Source organism: Danio rerio, chromosome 12 (assembly GCF_049306965.1).
Source record: "Danio rerio strain Tuebingen ecotype United States chromosome 12, GRCz12tu, whole genome shotgun sequence".
Classification (NCBI taxonomy): Eukaryota; Metazoa; Chordata; class Actinopteri; order Cypriniformes; family Danionidae; genus Danio; species Danio rerio.
In genome coordinates, this window is record NC_133187.1 from 35,146,573 (window position 1) to 35,170,799 (window position 24,227).

A 24,227-nucleotide genomic window follows, 5' to 3' on the forward strand; every position below is an offset into this window, starting at 1 on the left:
ATATATATATATATATATATATACTGTATATTAGGGTTGTTACAGTACTGGAATTCAGTACCAATTGACACTGAAATTTTTAATAAAGCGATTTAAAGCCATGATTCATCAGCAGATTGTCCGCTTATAGACAAGCCAGCAGATCGACATGACTTTAAAATGGTAAGCAGTGAACTGATGACCTATACGCCCAATTACAGTCTTTTCTGGCAAATTAGCGGTGTTTAAGAACTTGCTAAACCCTTTAAAAACAGGAAATGGCTGTTTTTAAAATTTAGTACTGATTGGTACTAAATTGCAGTATTGTGACAACCCTTGTATATTTTTATTTATTACTGTTGTTGTTGTTCTATTTATTTTATTGTCAGATTTTTTTTACAAATCCCTATTATTATTATTATTATTATTATTATTATTATTATTATTATTATTATTATTATTATTACTAATAATAATAATAATATAAAATTAAATGAAAAATAATACTGATAATGTTAATTCTTATTATTATTTTAATTATTAGTTTTATTTTTATTATTCTTATCATCATCATTGTAACTTTATAAAAATATTAATGATTTATTATTATTTTTTATTATTAGTAGTAGTATTATCATTGTAACTTTATAAAAATATTAATTTATTTATTATTATTATTATTATTATTATTATTATTATTATTATTATTATTATCATTGTAACTTTATAAAAATATGAATGATTTATTATTATTATTATTATTATTATTATTATTATTATCATTGTAACTATAAAAATATTAATGATTTATTATTATTATTATTATCATCATCATCATCATCATCATTGTAACTTTATAAAAATATTAATGATTTATTATTATTATTGTTATTATTGTAACTTTATAAAAATATTAATAATGTATTATTATTATTATTATTATTATCATTGTAACTTTATAAAAATATTAAAGATTTATTATTATTATTATTATTATTATTATTATTATTATTATTATTGTAACTATAAAAATAATAATGATTTATTATTATTATTATTGTTATCATCATCATCATCATTGTAACTTTATAAAAATATTAATGATTTATTGTTATTTTTTTAATCATCATCATTGTAACTTTATAAAAATGTTAATGATTTATCATTATCCTTATTATTATTGTAACTTTATAAAATATTAAAGATTTATTATTATTAGTAGTAGTAGTAGTAGTAGTAGTAGTAGTATCATCATTGTAACTTTATAAAACTATGAATGATTTATTTTTATTATATTTATTATCATTTTAACTTTATAAAAATATTAATGATTTATTATTATTATTATTATTATTATTATTATTCAATTACTTTTGATTTTATTGTCAGGATTTGTTTAAATACCTTCTCATTTTCACATGCTGCCTGTTTTACCACTTAACACAGTCACCAATCAATTGGACCTGGATGTTAAAAAGGGATCTTAGCATGTATCGTGTTCTCAGCTTCTGACTCTCATCGACACAGCAGCCCGCCACGAGTTTTACATCTCCCCCAGTCGATTTCTGTTCATGTTTGTCAAGCAAAAACTGGAGGAGCCTCCCATGTCTGTTCCAGAAATATTACAGCCCGAAAACAGAAAGAACAGAGGCCCATCATTGGCCGTGATCAGAATGCTGAAGCACATCTGTGTGCTCCTCCAGGGATGGGAGAAGAACTACAAAGTGATGTTAAAATTAAAGTCAGTCCGCTCCGTCTTCTGAGGCTCCTCCACATCTCCCTGAATTAGAGAGCTTCTGTCAGGACGAGGGCCCCAGGACACCCGGATTCTCCTCCTCTTTCTGTTTTCTCCTTCTGTCCAATGGACTTGCAACATCCACCTCAGACTACAGCCTTTAGTGTTGTCAAAAGTACAGATGTTTCGATAGACTGTACAGATGCTGAAATATTTGAACCTATACAACACACTCAAATTTAGTGGTGCATTTCCCAAAACCACACATAGCCAACTATGGTCGCGAGTATCATCATTACCAACAGTGATTCTGTGATTCCTAAATTTAGAAATTTACTAAAACAGCGTCACAAACATATGTGGTTGATTGGAACTGCTGCTTTAGAACAGTAGTTAGAAACTACTACGGGTTTTCTCTGTTTAACCATTACATTTTATATAAATCCAGAACATTTCAATTCCATTTTGGTGATGGCAAAACAGAGCTCTCTGGAATCTAATACAAATGCGATCTCTCAAATTGCTATGGTAACGCAAGTGTAATGTAAACAGAAATATGCAGGAGGATTAGATATTTCCTGTTTTGCGGACTAATGACTTTTTTTGAAAAACAAGAAATAAATAATTTAATAAATAGCATGCTTTCGGCTGGCCATCTGTGGAGAACTGGCAGCCAGGCAACAGAGTATTGATGTCATGCACGCTAGTAGTATGATTCAGCACGGACCTTGCCTAGAATTCCAGGCCAAGAATGGTTTATCATGTGTAATTGTGCTACACTGTACCAGGTTAACATGAAACAACTGAAATTGTACCTGACGGCAAGACAGTAGAACCACAACTATAGCATCTTATTTTATAGTTTCTGAAGTCGACGAATTCTAAGTAGATCTTGACATTCAAAAATTAAGCAACACAATAGAAATATATGACAGAATAAAAAATGGATAATGTACTGGCAGAAAATTACCAGTGGATTTCCTATAACTAAACGTTGATTAACAAATGCTGTTGATTGATTGATTGATTGATTGATTGATTGATTGATTGATTGATTGATTGATTGATTGATTGATTGACAGTACATCACAATAGAAAAAGCTGTGTGTTTTATTCAGCCTGATTTCACAATAAAGTATTTTACATTTCGTCAGTTTAGTGGCTAATTCATACAAATTCGTACAAGTTTAGTTGATTTAGTACGATTTTATAAAGGCACCCATCCCCATACCTAAACCCAAACGTCATTGGGTGATGAGCAAATCTTATTAAATTGTACGAATTAGATCCTATGAATTTGTATGATTTAGCCACCAATTCAAAAAGTTTTGATTTACCGTAATATTGCGTTGATTTTATCTATATATACAGAAATTATACTTACAGTAAAACCTATATCTTTCATTTCACATGAAGTACACATTCTTCGTCAAAGTAGTTTGTTAGGAGATTTACAGTGATGTTTAGAAGAGTTTGCATATGCGATGTACTGGCTGAACCCTGGAGGAACTTCAAGGAGCCTGTATAATAAAAGAGAATAAAACAGCGAACAGCCCTTTGATCACATGGTTATTTACAGCAATAATCTGACATAATATTCATTAAGTTGCTACGGTTATCACTCTACCACCTTTGTGACAACACCAATGACTGTTCTAAAAAAATGCGGTTTAAACAGCTTATAGTGATCGTATACATAATGATCTAGTGTCTTTAACAATTAATTGTACTATGAAATTTCAACAGCCAGTTGCATATTTGTTTGTAAAATGCACCTCAGGACAATTAAAGCAATTCTAGCATTACAGCCCACCCCAGTCTCTGCCCCTTCACAGTTTCACTTTGTCCAAAAATATGAATTCATTCATTTTCCTTTGGCTTAATCCAGTATTTTATCAGGGGCCGCCACAGCACAATGAAGCCAACCATTCCAGCATATGTTTTACACAGCGGATGCCCTTCCAGCTGCAACCCAGAACTGGGAAACACCCATAAACTCTCACATTCTCACACACACACACACTCATTCACTACGGCCAACTTAGTTCATATAATTTACTTATACCACATGTCTTTCGATTATGGGGGAAACCGGTTCACCTGGAAAAAACCCACACCAACACGAGAGGAACATACAAACTCCACAGAGAAATGCCAACTGGCCCAGCTGGCACTCAAACCAGCGACCTTCTTGCTGTAAGGCAACAGTGCTAACCACTGAGCCAACGTGCTGCCCCGAGTATATTATTGTATATGTTATTGTATTGAAGTTAGAAATGTCAAGATATCACCTCATAAATATTGCCTCTGATCATCCTGTTCGCTCATTATGCTGAAAATGTAGTGCGAGTTCTCCCCACTGAGCCCTATTTTGACTTCAGTTGCTCTAATCCAGGATTTGGAAGATAATTCCATTGTGTGTGTTTAGCGTTGCACCCAAGGATTGTTTCTGATACTGAGTCGGTGCATGGAACATAATGTAATCAGGATATATTTTCCTGGTACACAATTTGCATTTTGATTGTGTAATTAGTTTCTTTTTAGACCACGCAAGTCCAGAAAGGCTGAGATCACACTGAAAAAAAGCTGGGATTCAGAATCTATCATATAGCTGGAGATGAAGATGCAGGATTTAGAAGAAATGTAAAACAAGGCATTTATGATTGAATTGTATATTACAGGGTGAAACTGATAAGAGAGGGGTTTTGTAAGTTTGCTGTTTGTGTCACTGATCTTATGTTTTTGATGTTTTTATTTGAGGAACAAGAAACGTGAAGTTCAAATCTTCATATGGCATTGATCTTTAGTTCTGTTTTGGTTGCGAACTCAGGCGACCAAAATTTTATGTCAATTTATTATCTAATACCAACGGCAGCTGACATCCAATACCAACGTCAGCTGGCTTAGTTGGTTTTAGGCTATGACATTAACTAACTAATATCAAACATCATTTTAATTTTATTATATGACATGCATACAACGTCAAAGTCTAACATTAGTCAACTTTTATCTTTGGTTGGTTTTGTTGCGTAATTACCTAACTGAAATTCAACGTCACTTTAATGTCGTGTGACATCAATACAATGTTAAAATCTAACATGAGCAGATGTTGATCTTTGGTTGATGTTACGTTTTGGCATTAACTAACCAAAATCCAACATTTTGGCGTTGGAGTCTGACCTCAAACTAACGTTGGGTTCTGTCGTCAACCCGATTTTTATATACAACTAAAATTCAAAGTTAGCCTGACGTTAGAGTCCAATGTCAATTTTACATCTGTGTGACATTCGCTGCCTGCTGGGACAGCTCTGCCCAAAATGAAAATTTACTCATTATTTACTCACCCTTAAGTAATTCTAAAGCTTTATGGCTTTCTTTTTTTCAGTTAAAGGGAAAATATTTTGAAGAATATTAGGCCCAATCCCAATTCTACCCCTTAGCCCTTCCCCTTACCCCTACTCTCCATTTGTGTGTTCACATGAAGGGGTAGGAGTGTCCCAATTCTCTTTATCTTGAAGGTGTAGGGCTAAGGGGAAGGGCTAGATAATCCTCAAAACTTTTTCATGACCACACTCGAAACCAAGGGGCATGAAAATTTCCCAGAGTACACCAGCTACAATGACAGCTGCACACGGAAGTAAGGAGATGCACAAATTACTTTAGATGCACTAATTATTTTTTTGTCATTATTACGTATTTTTACAACAGACAAGCACATGTTTTAATACATTCATAACCACTTTGTGTTTTACCGTCATGCTTTTAAATAACAAACGCTAAAATAAACACCGCTAAATTTCGTTGTCTACAATCCCTAGTAGCAACTTACACTCAAATTTTTTTTTACTTGTTCAAACTGCTGAATTAAAATGAGCTGAAACAACACAATTCTTGAGATTTCATTTGGGACGACTTAATTTTTTTTATGTTTAATCCATATGAATTTGTTCGAAGTGTCAAGTTAACTTAATCAATTTGTGTTTGGACACCATGAATGAATTGTGGAACCCAGCATTTTTTAAAGTGCATTTATAATAGTCCTACAACATTCTTTCACATCTGACACAATGACACAGGAACACCCTGTCAGAAAAGTCTAGCATCTGGGAATGAGCATTTAACAGTGTCGGGTATAATGTTATTGTTGTTTTCGTTTGTTTACATAGATGAAAATGGCCACAGTGTAAATGCACAGTACAGTTACGATCTTGTTGCCACATTAGATCTTATTGATAACATAAAACATGTCTTGAGTGATTTCCTAAAGATAAATACCATAAAATAATCCAATAACTAAAGCAGTCATAATCATCAATCTCATAGGAAGTGAGAGATCTTGATGACAGATTATGACTTGTGCAGGTGCTGTAGTGGTGTTCCATTTCTTAGGAGTAAAATTTGAAGCCTTTCCCCTTCACACTCTGTTTCAAGGGCCAAGGGAAAGGGGTAGGGGAACAAAAATAGACTTGGGATTGGGCCTAAGAAACAGTTAGCCACTAACGTCTATAGTAGGATCAAAAATACTATGAAAGTCAATTGCAAAATGGTTCCAAAAGGTTTTGTTCAACAGATGTAAGAAATTAAAATAGGTCTGGAAAAAAGTGAAGGATGAGAACAAAAACCTGAAAATGCTCTGTGGCTTTTTTTTCCACTTTGACTGTTATGATAATATGGTTTAATAAACAATTAGGTAAAGGTTGTAAATAGATTATTATTATTATTATTATTATTATTATTATTATTATTAAATGAGTATTTTGCTGATAATGAAATTTGCAACTGATTTCTTTTTATTTTTATATTGAATATTTCGTAGGAATGATTCCATTTAATTTTCCATTGCTGTGCTTCAAGAGTTCACACTTAGCTGATGATTGATTACAAAGCTTGTTTAGCATGCTGTCCCAGCAGAGAGCTCTGAGCTCATACGATCCTCGAGTCTGGGGCTCCCTCCCATTTGCAAGGCGAGAGGGGAGTTTGAGCTGAGGTAGATCTTGAGAACTCCCCTGCTGTAGTAGCTAATTAACAGATAGTAATTGCTCTTAAGAGATAACTATTTACTATGAGCATGTCTATGGTGCCGATTTGGATTAGTCAATTAACTTAAGTTGCATGTTTTTGGATGGTGGGAGGAAACCGGGGAACCCAGGGGAAACCCACGTGAGCACGGGGATAACGTGTAAACTTCACACAGAAACATCGACTAGCTAACCACTGGGCCACCATGTCACCCATCTAGGAAAGGAGTAGGAGTGGAAGGGGGGATTCTTCAAAACGAAGATGGCTGTTATATTGAGCTTAGGGTATTTATAGTGGCTTAGGAATCGTCTGATTGGTGAATCATAAATTGAATAATGTGAGGCCGGCTGCAAGCAATTATAAGCACGTGATCCTTTCAAAATGAGTTTCTAAATAAACTTCACTTATAATTTAGAAAGGAAGTGAACTTTATGAAGTTATAAAAATGCAAAAAAAGAAGCCTTTTTACTAAAGGTCTCAAACATGTGGAGCCCACTGTACTGTACTGTAATGTGCATGTCAAAGCAAACTGCATGCAGATCAACAGCATCCAGTGCAAATCAACTGATGTTTTCTCTCTTTCTCTTTACACTTGTAGTAAATATCAAGCTAGAAGACAACGGAGAAGAGCATCAGCTAAAAAGGAACAAAAAAGGATCAAGGAAGAAGAGTGTCAATGAAAAAAAAACATACAAAAAGAAGTTAAGAGGAAATCCTTACACCGAGGCTGTCAGGAGAAGGCATTATATATCTCTGTTGGGACGCGAGACTGACACAGCCAAGCTGTGGATGAAAAAGAAGGGGTTTAGCTTTCACCTGGGACAGCCTTTCGGGGTGGAGGAGGAGGAGAGGTCATCATAAAACTTTTTATTTTTCTAAACTTTTTTAAGTTTATGGTTTCCAAAAAGATGAAAAAGATGAGTGTATATATCTATATAGCGATATATATGTATGTATAAATATGTTACAAAAAAAAAACGAAGCTAAGAAAAAAAAATAGTACACAACTAGCAACAGAGTGATGAGTTAGCGCTGTAGGAGGGGGTGGGGGTGGGGGGTGTACAAATGTTGATCCTTCACACCCCCCACCCCCCTCCCACCGAAAACCTCCTTGTCCGGCCTGCGCCAGGAGGGTCAAGGAGGGCCGACATGATTCCATGTGGCCCCTCTTCATCCAAAGCCTTTGAATATATGGCACAGCTGGGTCTTCCATCAGTAGGTTTCGTCATGTGTTGAGCCCGGAGGGAAACAAACGGCCTTTACTCGCTAACATCACAGGCAGTGATCCTTCTAGATGGCAGACGAACTTGCATGGGACTCCAAATTTTCCACTTACAGGTTGATATTCAGGTGTCGCATGGAACGGGACAAGAGAAGACACTGTAAATAAAGCGGTCAACATCAGTTCTGAAGCGCTGTCATCCCGCTGTTGTTTGTAGCACAATACGAATCGGCCCGCCGGCAGGTTTTACTGGGATGTGTGCGTGTGCTTGTGTGTGTGTGCGCGAAAGAGGGGAGGGGGGAGGGGGATGTAGTGTCGTGTTGGGTCGCAGCGGCCCCGGAGCCCAGGGCTACCAAAAAGCATTTCATTGTAGTGTTGTGGAGGTGGCCGTGCTGTGTAGTAAACACTTTTGTATGTGGTGTCATGAGGCTACAAATTAAGAAAATTGGAGCTGTCTTCTCGGTATTGTCACGGGAGTTTCACAATCCATCTTGAAAATGGGTTCCTGCCCGCTGCAAGGTGGAAAACGACGTGCCAGTTTAGTCATAGGGTGTGCAAGCAAAGTTTTATTAAAAATCGATTACCTTTATACTTCTAATGAGCTCCATTTCAGTGACACATCCTTATATATTTAAACGTTGTACTAATTACATGCTGCTCAGCGTGGTCAAACGTCGATTGTAGCCATTTACTAATGTTGTATTATTGTATTACCAGTATGAAAAACATTTATATATGGATATATCTATTTGTGACCCTTCAAGAGGATTGTACCGTTTTTGGTTTGATTTGATTTGGTTTGGTTTCCTTTTGTTTTGTTGATCGATGGTGGTCCAGGTTTATTTTCGACGGCGATTTATGCAAGTACTGAGAGATCTGTGTGGCGTTGGTTCTGTTCGTCTGTATATTTGGTTCAGCTACTGAATGTAATTCAACTTTTTATGTACATGTCTTTGTTTTTTAAGCAGTACTTTGTAAATGTGTGGACATGCTAAAGCGAGTCTTCGTTTCTGAAGCCCGACGGAGATACGGTCCAGCTGACAAATCTCTTTTCTAACAGGAGCACTCCAGCTGGCCCACGGACATTATCATGACCCTGCAACGGACAATAGTAGAAAGACATGAAACGATTGGATAAGACGGAGCCGAAAGATGCTCTGTGGTTTTTATCGACAACCACTTTCTTTTTTTCTTTATGCAAGCGGTGAACAGTCGAGCCACATTCAAAGCCTCCTGTCACTCAATAATCAATGTTGAAAACGGCAGTATGTTATCCTGCACTGTACAAAAAAAAAGAAAAAAGGAAAAAAAAATGTTGTTGGGTTACCTAAAAATGTGTTTGATTTAGTAACATCTGGTTTTATTCAGGTCAGCATTTTCATATTCAACTGGACTGAATCCGCCAGGCTGCGTTAAGCTGAAAACAACCAATCGGATTGGGTAGAACTACATCTTTAAAATAACAACTGCACGTTTTCACGCTTTTTACAGTGTGTGTGTTTCGGCTCAGTGAGAAGGGATGTGGTACATTTAACAGATAGCCCACCTCTACAGAGCATTCCCAAGCTTTGCAAAATCATGCGCTTCCTCGGACTCAGGTGTTACATGACAGAACTGATGCGTTCCCTTCCATAGGTAATGATGTTACAACTCCTTCCTTGCTGCATTCTTCCTCTCAGAACTTTCTTTTCTACAAAGCTGGTGACTCCTATCTCAGCGACTGTACAACTTTGTTACCCGAAGGATCATCAGATGCGAACGTTCGGCGAAGACGTGTTGTTTCAGGGACTCTAAAATCCGAGTGGCGGAAGAGACTGTGACTGAACAACCTAACAAAAAGATGTCAATTCAACAGAGATCCGATAGGCCTCTGGGTTTATTCCTTTGCTTTAGTCCGTATGAGACATTACTTGTTTACATGTCCTGGTTTTTTCCACCCTGCTGTGAGGTATGTGTCAGCTTTTGCACTGTATTCTTTGGCTTGTTGTCTTCCCTCTACTCTGTTTTCCTCTCAAGCAGCCCATTGACCTGAGCACCAAAGTCATTCGCCGTCTTCCTCGACCCAAAGCAGAGAACCAATGCAAACTGTAGTCTGCTTATAGTCTATTGTCAGAACTACGATGAAACTCAAGCGCATGTATCTGCCACTTGTTCCTTCATCCAAACCGTCCTTCAAATCTACACTGGTCGTCTGCTCTGTCAGGGCAGGTGGAAGACCAGCTATGCAGCTCACCTCTGTCTGCACAGTTCTCTTGAACTTCATTTAAACAGTCAAGCCAATGGAAACGACAAACTTATCTTGGCAATTGCTTTTCCCAACACGAAAAGAACATAACAAAAGAAGAAAAAAAACAAACTCCTGCCAACCTGATTTTCCTCATCGTCATTGCCAGATCCCCGAAGCACAAGAGTTTGAATGGAAGTCAAGTTAGTTGTCTCAGTGATAGTTACCTTCCATGTAGTGTGTATGCGTGCGCGTGTGTACGTGTGTGCTTCCAGCCCCTTTGTTTTCTACTGAAAATATACAAAAAGCTACTTCCTGTCATCTCAATATAAAATGTATTATATTAAAGGTTCTCTTCATGTGCAACACGAGCTCTATGCTACAACAAATCTATCATTTGGGGTTTTCTTTTGTTGTTTTCATTTTTCTTTCATTGTTTTTTAAATTTTGAAGTTGTTCCAAATACATAAGCGTGAAGAAAAAAATAACCACTAAAGAAAAAAAAAAAAAAAAGAAACCAGTATAAAGTATTCTATTTAAAATGAAATGACGAAACTTCTGCTGTCCTGGATCTGTACTCGAAATTTCAGTTTTCTTTCTGTATGCATCCAATGTGCTTCAGACAACCAGTACTGTTTATTAATGAAATCATTATATTATTATGATTATGATTATTATTATTACTATCATGATTAATATGGTTATAAATAAATATTTCTTTCTTCAATAACAGAGACTCAAATATCTGAGCTTGGCATATTTATGTGGTGTCTCAGTTATGAGGGCATTTTCTCAGTGCGCATGTTCACTGAAAGTACACTGTTTTCACACATCGCTCTGATTGGTCAATCATACATTTTACTGTTTCACATGGGGGCATTACAAACAGAGTTTTTGTTTAAAAAATAAACATGTTTGTGAATGCAAAATCATATATATAGCATACAGTATATATCTCATCTATAGCAGAAAGTGCTAGAACACTTTTACCATGTAGGTACATTTACAACAAAAGTGTACTTAAATGTACTTGCATTTTTGAAATATTTCACATTTAGACAAAATAAAACTATCAAAACTTCTAAGCGGATTCAAGAAAATTATTAAAAATGTCAGGAAATACTACGAGATAATAACTGTATCATTTTCCTAGTGTGTGATTGAATTATTCACATGAATGCATTTTGGAATATATCACTTATTTTTATTGATTCGTTGCACCTACTGGTTCAAGTGTATTTCTCTGCGAACCGCAAGATGGGGGCATAACATTAAGGGGCGTAACTTGTAGTAAGTTAGAGGCGTAACTTGCAGTTATCAAGATCCCTTTGAACCATGCGAGATAGATGTCACAACGAGATGTTGTTTGGCAAGATGGTGGAAATTCTTAACATCAATAACTGTGATGGTTGGATTAAGGGTTGGGGTAGGTGTAAAAAAATTAATAACTATGATGGTTGGGGTAGATGTAGACATTAATAACTGTGATGGGTGGGGTAGGTGTAGACATTAATAACTCTGATGGTTGGGGTAGGTGTAGACATTAATAACTGTGATGGGTGGGGTAGGTGTAGACATTAATAACTCTGATGGTTGGGGTAGGTGTAGACGTTAATAACTGTGATAGTTGGGGTAGTTGTAGACGCTAATAACTGTGATGGTTGGGGTAGGTGTAGACATTAATAACTCTGATGGTTGGGGTAGGTGTAGACATTAATAACTGTGATGGTTGGGGTAGGTGTAGATATTAATAACTGTGATGGTTGGGGTAGGTGTAGACGGTAATAACTGTGATGGTTGGGGTAGGTGTAGACGTTAATAACTGTAATAGTTTAGGTAGGTGTAGACATTAATAACTGTGATGGTTGGGGTAGGTGTAGACATTAATAACTGTGATGGTTGGGGTTGGTGTAGACGTTAATAACTGTGATAGTTTAGGTAGGTGTAGACGTTAATAACTGTGATGGTTGGGGTAGGTGTAGACATTAATAACTGTTATGGTTGGGGTAGGTGTAGACATTAATAACTGTGATGGTTGGGGTAGGTGTAGACATTAATAACTGTGATGGTTGGGGTAGGTGTAGACGGTAATAACTGTGATGGTTGGGGTAGGTGTAGACGTTAATAACTGTGATAGTTTAGGTAGGTGTAGACATTAATAACTCTGATGGTTGGGGTAGGTGTAGACATTAATAACTCTGATGGTCGGGGTAGGTGTAGACATTAATAACTCTGATGGTTGAGGTAGGTGTAGACATTAATAACTGTGATGGTTGGGGTAGGTGTAAACGTTAATAACTGTGATGGTTGGGGTAGGTGTAGACGTTAATAACTGTGATAGTTTAGGTAGGTGTAGACATTAATAACTGTGATGGTTGGGGTAGGTGTAGACATTAATAACTCTGATGGTTGGGGTAGGTGTAGACATTAATAACTGTGATGGTTGGGGTAGGTGTAGACATTAATAACTGTGATGGTTGGGGTAGGTGTAGACATTAATAACTGTGATGGTTGGGGTAGGTGTAAACGTTAATAACTGTGATAGTTTAGGTAGGTGTAGACATTAATAACTCTGATGGTTGGGGTAGGTGTAGACATTAATAACTGTGATGGTTGGGGTAGGTGTAGACATTAATAACTGTGATGGTTGGGGTAGGTGTAGACGGTAATAACTGTGATGGTTGGGGTAGGTGTAGACATTAATAACTGTGATGGTTGGGGTAGGTGTAGACATTAATAACTGTGATGGTTGGGGTAGGTGTAGACATTAATAACTGTGATGGTTGGGGTAGGTGTAGACGGTAATAACTGTGATGGTTGGGGTAGGTGTAGACATTAATAACTGTGATGGTTGGGGTAGGTGTAGACATTAATAACTGTGATGGTTGGGGTAGGTGTAGACGGTAATAACTGTGATGGTTGGGGTAGGTGTAGACATTAATAACTGTGATGGTTGGGGTAGGTGTAGACGATAATAACTGTGATGGTTGGGGTAGGTGTAGACGGTAATAACTGTGATGGTTGGGGTAGGTGTAGACATTAATAACTGTGATGGTTGGGGTAGGTGTAGACTGTAATAACTGTGATGGTTGGGGTAGGTGTAAACATTAATAACTCTGATGGTTGGGGTAGGTGTAGACATTAATAACTGTGATGGTTGGGGTAGGTGTAGACATTAATAACTCTGATGGTTGGGGTAGGTGTAGACATTAATAACTCTGATGGTTGGGGTAGGTGTAGACATTAATAACTCTGATGGTTGGGGTAGGTGTAGACAATAACTGTGATGGTTGGGGTAGGTGTAGACATTAATAACTCTGATGGTTGGGGTAGGTGTAGACATTAATAACTATGTTGTTTGGGTTAAGGGTTGGGGTAGGTGTGAACGCTGATAACTGTGATGGTTGGGTTAAGGGTTGGGGTAGAAGACATTAATAACTGTGATGATTGGGTTAAGGTGTGGAGTAGGTGTAGATGTTAATAACTGATGTATTCCCCCACCTGGCCGACAACATAGTTTTGACATGTGGGTCTCCACTCTAGCTTCAAGTTATGCCTCTAATGTACTACAAGTTATGCCCCTTCATATTACGCCCCTGTCTTGCAATCCGCAGACAGTCCCTACTCTACTGGTTCAGTTATAGAACCTGCATATTTATATACATTGTTTTCAAGTAGACATAAAGCACCCAGATGACCTACTACTTGCAAATAAAATTCTAAAGTGTACACAGAGTTGATAAATAGAGTCCATTTCCCTGGTTCAATCTTTATTTTAATGAGTGAATAAGTCAATGGCGTACTCATAAAGGTCCGTTTCATTGCTAAATGGATCGGGATTAATTAACACTACATAAATCATACTTTTGGCAATAACAAAGCAAATTCTGATTCAAAATAAGTGCCTACTCAAAATAATCTGGGATTTTAATGCAGCCATTGATAAATTCTCATTAATAATATGTCTGAACAACACAAACACAAGACGAAAATCATAAACCAGAACAAAATGCTGTATAAATAAGTTCTCTAATCTCCAACCTCTTTTTTTCCACACATCTGCTTCTAAAGGTGTTAGTTTCTTAAACGCAGTAAATCAATTATTAAACAATGACTGTCTGGAAATAAATTCCATCTAAAAAGTACCCTTTGATCAACTATAAGCACTGCTGTGAAATATTTGACCTGATTCGTTGCTGCAGCACCTTCGTATGTATCACTGCCAGTGTTAAGTTGTAGAATTGAGAGTGAAAGGGATGATGGGAGTTCTAGACCAATTTGTCTTTTGTTCCCCTAGGGCCACAAGACAAAGTGGTCCTGTCCATCTCCACAATGATCATTTACCTACACAAAGCAAACGCACCATCGATCCCCCTTGCACCCTACAAAACAGCACAAAGACGTTCACATACCTACGCTAACGAACAGCTTTCCACCTCCAACATTGATCCCATGGTTCAGTACTTTGTCATTCCCTCATTACACAGGCTATGGAAGGTCTCGTCCAATCAAAGAAGACTTTACTCCTCATCTGGAGGTCGCCAGAGGTTCCTCTGGTGAAAAAGAAACAAATAAGAAGATTGCTGTGGAAGAGCAGAAATACAAACATCTTTTTTTATCTATTCGTCTCTTTTAAATGCCAATATTGTTATTTGTAATCTAATGAAAAGAGTATTAGTAGTGTTAAAATGCAAACCTACATGATATAGGATTAGAGAAAACAAAAAAAGAGAGAGATTCCAGTCATACCCGAGCACACACATCTTCACACGCTCAAATTTAACACAGTAGAATGCTTCAACCATATAACAGCATAAAGACCCAAGGGGCAGTTCACGCATCTTGACATTTCTCCATCCCATCTTACAAAAAAGCCAATAAAAACAGCTCCACATGGATCTAAACCCCTGAGTTTATATATGCATTCATGGTCGCTGTAGCAGTTGGTTCAGTCTAGTCTTACATTATGATTGAAAAAAGGCTAGACACGCTAGGTTTCAGACACAACCCTAACCCTGCCAGAGGGAGACAAAAGCTGCCGGTCCCGGGATGAAAGCTATTAAGAGTACATGCTAGCCTGCCCCACGTGCTCTGCAAGAATTGTGTTAATTACACATGAATATCGCATGTAACAACAGGCTTTATCCTTTCATCTGAGCTAGGCGCAAGAGAGAGCCAAGCGACGGAAGAGAGGGAAAAAATGGCAAAGCATTAATACTAATCACTGGTGCGGTAAATTAATTTTGGATTGCTTCTCTGGGTTCGTACAAAATTGTTTTGTTGAGGGGAAAAAGGAGATTAAAGCTTTAATTATACTTGGTAATTCATTCCACAAAATAAATCCCCCCTTTTTAAAGGGTCTCTTTCGATGCGGTAATGTGGTGTCTGTCACAAGGCAGGGTTATAATGAGACCCAGCAGACGAGATGTTCACCCATTTCTCATTTTAAATTGAGCAGTAGTATCTTCCAGTACCCCTCCCTCTCTGACAGACTAGATCAACTCTCAAAAACTCATCCTGATGCCACTGATAAAGAAATCTACTGTGATAGTCATATGATTTGGAAATGATTCAGTCAAACCAACTGTAATTCAGGACAACAAATCAATAGCCAACTAAATTGATATAGGCCTATATAAAACATTTTAAAAATCATCTTTAATAGACAATGGCAATTAGTACTGAATACAAAGTCAGGCTCATAGCCAGGGGGGTTCGGTGGTTCGGAAGACCCACCCCTCAATGGCAAAGGTCCAAAATGTGTCCTATACATGAGCTCATTTGTCCTTTTCTTATTTGTTGTTTTGTTTTTAAATAGAGAAAGAATTTACTAGTTACTTTTATTCTAAATCTTGGACCTTTTTCTTGAAACAAAAAATTACCAATAAAAAGGCATGAAGCACCAAAAGTGGCCAATATCAAATATATATATATATATATATATATATATATATATATATATATATATATATATATATATATATATATATATATATATATATATATACATATACATATATATATATATATATATATATATATATATATATATATATATATATATATATTAAATAAATCATGAAGGTCTTTTAATATTATTTTTTCCATTTATTATTGAAATGGCCAAATTCTGAAAAAAATATATATTAAATAAATCATGAAGGTCTTTTAATATTGTTTTGTTTCCATTTATTATTGAAATGGCTAAATGTGCTGGCTTTGTTATTTGCCTAATAAATGGCAGCTACATTTTTAATTTAAAACTTGAACAGATTTTTCTTTTCTTATGATATATGATGTAACAATTAAAAAAAAAAGTAATATATTAATATTTATTTATTCTAAATCTTTAAGAAATATTTTGATACGTCTGCTGAAGCTAATCCAACTTAAAATGTCACAAAAATACAGTATATAAACCTCATAATTAAATAATTAAATAGAAAATGAGGCAAATAACTGCAAAAAGGTCGAGATTTTAAGAAAAAAAGAACCACCCCCTTTCACCAGGCTGGCATCGTATCTGAAAGTGTTTTCATTTGTTGTGATTCAAAATCAGGGTTATTAAAAAATTGACTTCTAATCTTTTCTAAGTTAAAAACATTATTATTAATAACATGTTTGTTATTTTGTGCAACTGAATTTCTCAACATATGTACTTTTAATGTTAAATATAAATGTTTTGGGATTAATCCCTCAGCTATTTGTAAAATTATAATAAAATAAACATTTTATAAAACTGTTTCGTATGTCATGACAACCAATTTGGTGAAATTTTGTCAGTAAACGTTACAAGTTCCCTGTCTAATAACATTTGGCTAATAATACAATGTCTACAGGCAGATTTGTAAACAACTACACATTAAAATAATTTGTAAAATCTTTAGTAAATGAGTAGTTTAGAGTTGCTTACCGTATTATAACGCATGAATCAGTGGGCTGTGGCTGCTAAATATCCAGACATTCTGTGAACACATTTTAAACAAGGAGATCAAATGATCTGAAACAAAACATGTGCAGTGAAGTATGATGAATATGTTAGTATTTTCTAAAGAACATTTAAAGATACTTTTGCACTGTAATATCATTGTTCTTAATAACTGTGCTCTTATACAGAGTGTAACATCAAAAACACAAAAGCTGTGGCATTATGTCCCATTTTACTTTTACTTTTTGTTAGATAGACACAGAGAATGTGGACAGATAAATAATAATAATAAATATTTTTTTTTTATCAAAATGGATTTACATTTTTGGATTTATCGCATTAAAGTTTAAAAGTAAATGGAAAAAAAAATTATGTTTTCCACAATTCTTTTATGAAAAAACATCAGAAAGTAATTTATAACTGACTGTTTACTTACCTTCTGCTCCTTTTCCCCTTCTCTTTACTGTGCTTGCAACTACAGCTGTTCAAAATTGCAGCTCCACCACTGGGCTCAGTGGGCCTCCTGGTGCAGCTCCACCACTGGGCTCAGTAGGTCTCCTGGTGCAGCTCCACCTCTGAGCTCAGTGGGTCTCCTGGTGCAGCCCCACCACTGGGCTCAGTAGTTCTCCTGGTGCAGCTCCACCTCTGAGCTCGGTGGGTCTCCTGGTGTAGCTCCACCAGTAACCCCAAGTCAAGGGGGTGAATAATATTGACCTTAAAATGGCTTTAAAACTATTAAAATTGCATTTATTCTAGCCAAAGTAAAACAAATAAGACTTTCTCCAGAAGGAAAAAATATTATCCGACATACTTTGAAAATTTCCTGAATCTGTTCAACATCATTTAGGAAATATTTAAAAAAGAAAAGAAAATTCAAAAGGGGGCAAACAATTCTGACTTCAATATTTTTTTTTTTTTTATCTGACAATGAATGTGGCAAAGACATTTTTTCTGTGGTACAAATTAACTTTTTTTTTTTGGAATGCTAGTGACTTTTGCTATTATAATGTAAAAGAAATGTTTGGTGTAGTATGTGATTAATTATAATTAGATGAAGAAAACAAAACCTTGAATTAAAAGTGGTCACTGTGATCTTCAGGGGTTTTTAAACTCCTAAATGATGTGCTATCAACGTAAAATATTCCTAAAAATCCATTTTTGGTGGTTCTCCCTATCAATAACAGAAAGCTGTACATAAATTCAGAGCAATTACTTTCAATAAAAGTTCTTTCAATTTAGACAGAATTCTAAGCCAAGAATTAAAAATACTTTCCTATCCCAATATAAATTCATCATTTACTTGTGTAGTATTCTTTAGGATAACAAATATACACATAATTAAAATAATGCTGTTATAATGGTATAATGTTGTTTGTTGTGTTAGTATACTACATGTAGTAGTGATTACAATCTTGCAATTCAAAAATGTTTTCCATCATGACATCATTAATGGAAGATGGCTGCAGTGTTTACGGATCTTTTGCTTCTTGTCCCCTTCTCTTTACTGTGCTTGCAACTACACCTGTTCTACATGCAGCTCAAGCACTGGGTTCAGTAGGTTTTCCGGTGCAACTCCACCACTGGGCTCAGTAGGTCTCCTAGTGCAGCTCCACCTCTGAGCTCAGTGGGCCTAATATATATATATATATATTATCTGACGATGAATGTGGCACAGACATTTTTTCTGAGGCACAAGTAAACTTTTTTTTTGTATTCATGCTAGTGACTTTTGTAATTATAATGTAAAAAAAATGTTTGGTGTAGTATGTGATTAATTATAATTAGATGGGGAAAACAAAACCTTAAATTAAAGGTGGTCACTCTGATCTTCAGTGATTTATAAACTCTTGAAAGACGTGTTATCGACAAAAAATATTTCTAAAAATCCTTTTATTCATTTTTTTGTGGTTCTCCGTATCAGAAACAGAAAGCTGTAGATATATTCAGAGCAAATACTTTCAATAAAAGTAAATAAAATTCAGACAAAATTCTAAGCCAAGAATTGAAATACTTTCCTATCCCAATATATATTTATCATTTACTTGTAATTTTCTTAAGTTTAGGATAACAAATATATACTTATGAATAAAATAATGTTGTTATAATGGTATAATGTTGTATGTTATGTTAGTATACTACATGTAGTAGTGATTACAATCTTACAATTCAAAAATGTGTTCCATCATGACATCATTAATAGAAGATAGCTGCAATGACAGTCATGTGCTAAATATCCAGACATTCTGTGAACACATTTTAAACAAGGAGATCAAATGATCTGAAACAAAACATGTGCAGTGAAGTATGATGAATATGTTAGTATTTTCTAAAGAACATTTAGAGATACTTTTGCATTGTAATATCATTGTTCTTAATAACTGTGCTCTTATACAGAGTGTAACATCAAAAACACAAAAGCTGTGGCATTATGTCCCATTTTACTTTTACTTTTTGTTAGATAGACACAGAGAATGTGGACAGATAAATAATAATAATAAATATATATTTTTAATTAAAATGGATTTACATTTTTGGATTTATCACAATAAAGTAAAAGTAAATGGAAAAATAAATAATGTTTTCCATAATTCTTTTATGAAAAAACATCAGAAAGTAATTCATAACTGATTGTTTACTTACCTTCTGCTCCTTTTCCCCTTCTCTTTACTGTGCTTGCAACTACAGCTGTTCAAAAATGCAGCTCCACCACTGGGCTCAGTGGGCCTCCTGGTGCAGCTCCACCACTGGGCTCAGTAGGTCTCCTGGTGCAGCTCCACCTCTGAGCTCAGTGGGTCTCCTGATGCAGCTCCACCACTGGGATCAGTAGGTCTCCTGGTGCAGCTACACCTCTGAGCTCAGTGGGTCTCCTGGTGTAGCTCCACCAGTAACCCCAAGTCAAGAATTGAAAAAATATATATAGATACAGTTGAAGTCAGAATTATTACCCCCAGTAAATATGACAGTAAATACTATTTTACTAGATATTTTTCAAGACACTTCTATACAACTTAAAGTGAAATTTAAAGAATTAACTAGGTTCATTCAGTCAACTAGGCAGGTTAGGGTAATTAGGCAAGTCATTGTATAACAATGATTTGTTCTGTAGAATATCGAAAAGTATATTGCTTAAGGGGGCGAATAATATTGACCTTAAAATGGCTTTAAAGCTATTAAAATTGCATTTATTCTAGCCAAAATAAAACAAATAAGACTTTCTCCAGAAGGAAAAAAATATTATCCAACATACTTTGAAAATTTCCTGAATCTGTTCAACATCATTTAGGAAATATTTAAAAAAGAAAAGAAAATTCAAAAGGGGGCAAACAATTCTGACTTCAATTTTTTTTTTTTTTTTTTTATCTGACAATGAATGTGGCAAATAAATTTTTTCTGTGGCACAAATGAACTTTTTTTTTTTTTTTTTTTGGAATGCTAGTGACTTTTGCTATTATAATGTAAAAAATGTTTGGTGTAGTATGTGATTAATTATAATTAGATGAAGAAAACAAAACCTTAAATTAAAAGTGGTCACTGTGATCTTCAGGGGTTTTTAAACTCCTAAATGATGTGCTATCAATGTAAAATATTTCTAAAAATCCATTTTTGGTGGTTCTCCCTATCAGAAACAGAAAGCTGTAGATATATTCAGAGCAATTACTTTCAATAAAAGTTCTTTCAATTCAGACAGAATTCTAAACAAGAATTGAAAATACTTTCCTATCCCAATATAAATTTATCATTTACTTGTGTAGTATTCTTAAGTTTAGGATAACAAATATACACATAAATAAAACAATGTTATTATAATTGTATAATGTTGTTTGTTATGTTATTATACTACATGTAGTAGTGATTACAATCTTGCAATTCAAAAATGTGTTCCATCATGACATCATTATTAGAAGATGGCTGCAGTGACAGTCATGTGCTAAATATCCAGACATTCTGTGAACACATTTTAAACAAGAAGATCAAATTATGTGAAACAAAACATGTACAGTGAAGTATGATGAATATGTTAGTATTTTCTAAAGAACATTTAGAGCTAAAAGTATTTTTTTTATTTAACAATAACTTTCAATGTGGACATCATGCACCAATGCAAACAAATTTTTAAAAAATCAGGGTTAATAAAGTATTGACTTCTTATCTCTTCTAAGTTAAAACATTATTAATAATAACATGTTTGTTATTTTGTGCAACAAAATTTCTCAACATATGTACTTTTAATGTTAAATATAAATGTTTTGGGATTAATCCCTCAGCTATTTGTAAAATTATAATAAAATAAACATTTTATAAAACTGTTTCGTATGTCATGACAACCAATTTGGTGAAATTTTGTCAGTAAACGTTACAAGTTCCCTGTCTAATAACATTTGGCTAATAATACAATGTCTACAGGCAGATTTGTAAACAACTACACATTAAAATAATTTGTAAAATCTTTAGTAAATTAGTAGTTTAGAGTTGCTTACCGTATTATAACGCGTGAATCAGTTGGCTGTGGCTGCTAAATATCCAGACATTCTGTGAACACATTTTAAAAAAGGAGATCAAATGATGTGAAACAAAACATGTGCAGTGAAGTATGATGAATATGTTAGTATTTTCTAAAGAACATTTAAAGACACTTTTGCATTGTAATAACATTGTTCTAAATAACTGTGCTCTTATACAGAGTGTAACAAAAACGCAAAAATCCATATTGTCAGCTGTTGCATTATGTCCCCTTTTACTTTTACGTTTACTATCGCATTAAAGTAAAATGGAAAAAATAAATAATGTTTTCAATAATTCTTTTATGAAAAAACATCAGAAAGTAATTTAGAACTGATTGTTTACTTACCTTCTGCTCCTTTTCCCCTTCTCTTTACTGTGCTTGCAACTACAGCTGTTCAAAATGCAGGTCCATCACTGGGATCAGTGAGCCTCCTGGTGCAGCTCCACCACTGGGCTCAGTAGGTCTCCTGGTGCAGCTCCACCTCTGAGCTCAGTGGGCCTCCTGGTGCAGCTCCACCACTGGGCTCAGTAGATCTCCTGGTGCAGCTCCACCTCTGAGCTCAGCGGGCCTCCTGGTGCAGCTCCACCTCTAAGCTCAGTGGGTCTCCTGTTGCGGCTCCACCAGTGAGCCTAAGTCAAGAATTGAAGATATATATATCAGAGCAATTACTTTCAATAAAAGTTCATTCAATTCAGACAGAATTCTAAGCCAAGAATTGAAAATACTTTCCTATCCCAATATAAATTCATCATTTACTTGTGTAGTATTCTTAAGTTTGGGATAACAAATATGCACATAATTAAAATAATGTTGTTATAATGGTATAATGTTGTTTGTTAATGTAGTATAGTAAATGTAATTGTGATTACAATCTTGCAATTCAAAAATGTGTTCCATCATGACATCATTATTAGAAGATGGCTGCAGTGACAGTCATGTGCTAAATATCCAGACATTCTGTATATACATTTTATACAAGGAGATTAAATAATGTGAAACAAAACATGTGCAGTGAAGTATGATGAATATGTCAGTATTTTCTACAGAACATTTAGAGCTAAATGTATTTTTCTTTTTATTTAACAATAACTTTCAATGTGGACATCATGCACCAATGTAAACAAATTCCAATACAAGTCTGGATTCTGTAACCTGCTAATATATCTATTCTTTTTTTAAATGCTATAAATTGTTTTATACTGTAAAAAAAAAAAAAACATTTAGCAAACATTTCAACATAAATAACCATTAAGGGTTTTCGTGCAAAATAAGAATAAGTTCTTGTATGCTGTAAAGTATTCAGTGACAATTTTAATTTTAATGGTAACATGAGAAATCATGTCGATATACCAAAACTGAGATGAATGAACACAAGGATAAGGATGGAGTCATAACAGGTTTATACAATCAGCAGTTAATTCTTTTCTATATTCCTACATTTCCTTCACTCCTATATTGCTAATAGGTTTCCACATATGTGGTATTACACTTATTATTCATACAATATGTTTATTTTTATAATTACATTTCAATATCATTGTTCTCAATAACAATAATAACGGAGCTGATGTAATTAGTGTAACGTCAAGCACAAAAAAAATCCATGTTGTCAGCTGTGGCATTATGTCCCATTTTACTTTTACTTTTTGCTAGATAGACATAGACAATGTGGACAGACAAATTATATTAATAGGCAATTTTGTAAAAGTTAAAATGGATTTAGATATTTGGATTTATCACATTAAAGAACAAATAAATAAAAATAATAGATAATGTTTTACATAAATCTTTCATGAAAAAAAACGTCAGAAAGTAATTCATAACTAAGTGTTTACGTACCTTTTGCTCCTTGTCCCCTTCTCTTTACTGTGCTTGCAACTACACCTGTTCTACATGCAGCTCAAGCACTGGGTTCAGTAGGTTTTCCAGGTTTTCCAGTGTAACTCCACCACTGGGCTCAGTAGGTCTCCTGGTGCAGCTCCACCTCTGAGCTCAGTGGGCCTAATATATATATATATATATATATATATATATATATATATATATATATATATATATATATATATATATATATATATATATATATATATATATATATATATATGTGTGTGTGTGTATATATATATATATATATTAGGGATGTAACGGTATCAGAATTTCACGGTATGGAAATACCTCGGTATGAATGTCACGGTACGGTATTTATTGAATCATTTACAGGAAAAAACAAAACTTATGAAAATACTCCAAAAAAGTGTCAATGACATACAAATTAGCCATCTATCTGTATGCTTTAAAACAGGAACTTCAATTTTAATAACAAAAAAATATTAAACCATGTAAAAAAAATAAAGTTTCAATTTAGTATTGTTGAAAACTCATCACATTCAACATTTAATCATTCACTCACTTAGATAGAGATGGGTTTAAAGGAAAATTATCATATAAATATAATCTGGTAAAAGCTGGTATCTCTGGGCATTTACAATGTCCCCTGCAACAGAAAAAAAAAACCTCTCATTTGGGACTGAGGTTTCTGGGACAAGAGAGATATGACTTGGCCCAGGTTAACAGCAGTGGGTAACGTTGTGCATTGTCTTTCCCCCACTTGAGAGG

General features: G+C 34.8%; 1 protein-coding gene and 2 long non-coding RNA genes across 30 annotated transcripts in view; 1 reads left to right on the plus strand and 2 right to left on the minus strand.

The window, feature by feature from the left end:
• Positions 1 to 10,550, plus strand: part of rbfox3a (RNA binding fox-1 homolog 3a) — an 829,029-nt gene extending 818,479 nt beyond the window's left edge. For 24 of the 26 annotated variants that reach the window (XM_073918641.1, XM_073918614.1, XM_073918632.1 and 21 more), the window contains one exon: positions 7,332 to 9,947. In XM_073918641.1, the coding sequence (XP_073774742.1) occupies positions 7,332 to 7,334 (3 nt within the window). In that variant the 3' untranslated portion in view covers positions 7,335 to 9,947. Of the gene's footprint in view, positions 1 to 7,331 lie in introns of all 26 variants that reach the window. The other 2 variants (XM_073918619.1, XM_073918620.1) reach the window with 1 other exon arrangement.
• LOC141376839 (uncharacterized) overlaps positions 1 to 18,534 on the minus strand; it is a 106,397-nt gene extending 87,863 nt beyond the window's left edge. For 2 of the 3 annotated variants that reach the window (XR_012388095.1, XR_012388094.1), the window contains exons 1-3: positions 17,544 to 18,528; positions 17,093 to 17,144; positions 14,592 to 14,732 (exon numbers count right to left, since the gene is read on the minus strand). This is a non-coding gene — a long non-coding RNA (uncharacterized lncRNA). Of the gene's footprint in view, positions 1 to 14,591; positions 14,733 to 17,092; positions 17,145 to 17,543 lie in introns of all 3 variants that reach the window. The other variant, XR_012388093.1, reaches the window with a different exon arrangement.
• Positions 18,535 to 19,747: 1,213 nt separating this feature from the next.
• Positions 19,748 to 23,612, minus strand: LOC141376840 (uncharacterized). The gene is made up of 4 exons (XR_012388096.1): positions 23,451 to 23,612; positions 21,957 to 22,240; positions 21,586 to 21,637; positions 19,748 to 21,052 (listed from the first exon to the last, which is right to left on the minus strand). It is a non-coding gene; the product is annotated as an uncharacterized lncRNA (long non-coding RNA).
• Between the last annotated feature and the right edge of the window lie 615 nt (positions 23,613 to 24,227).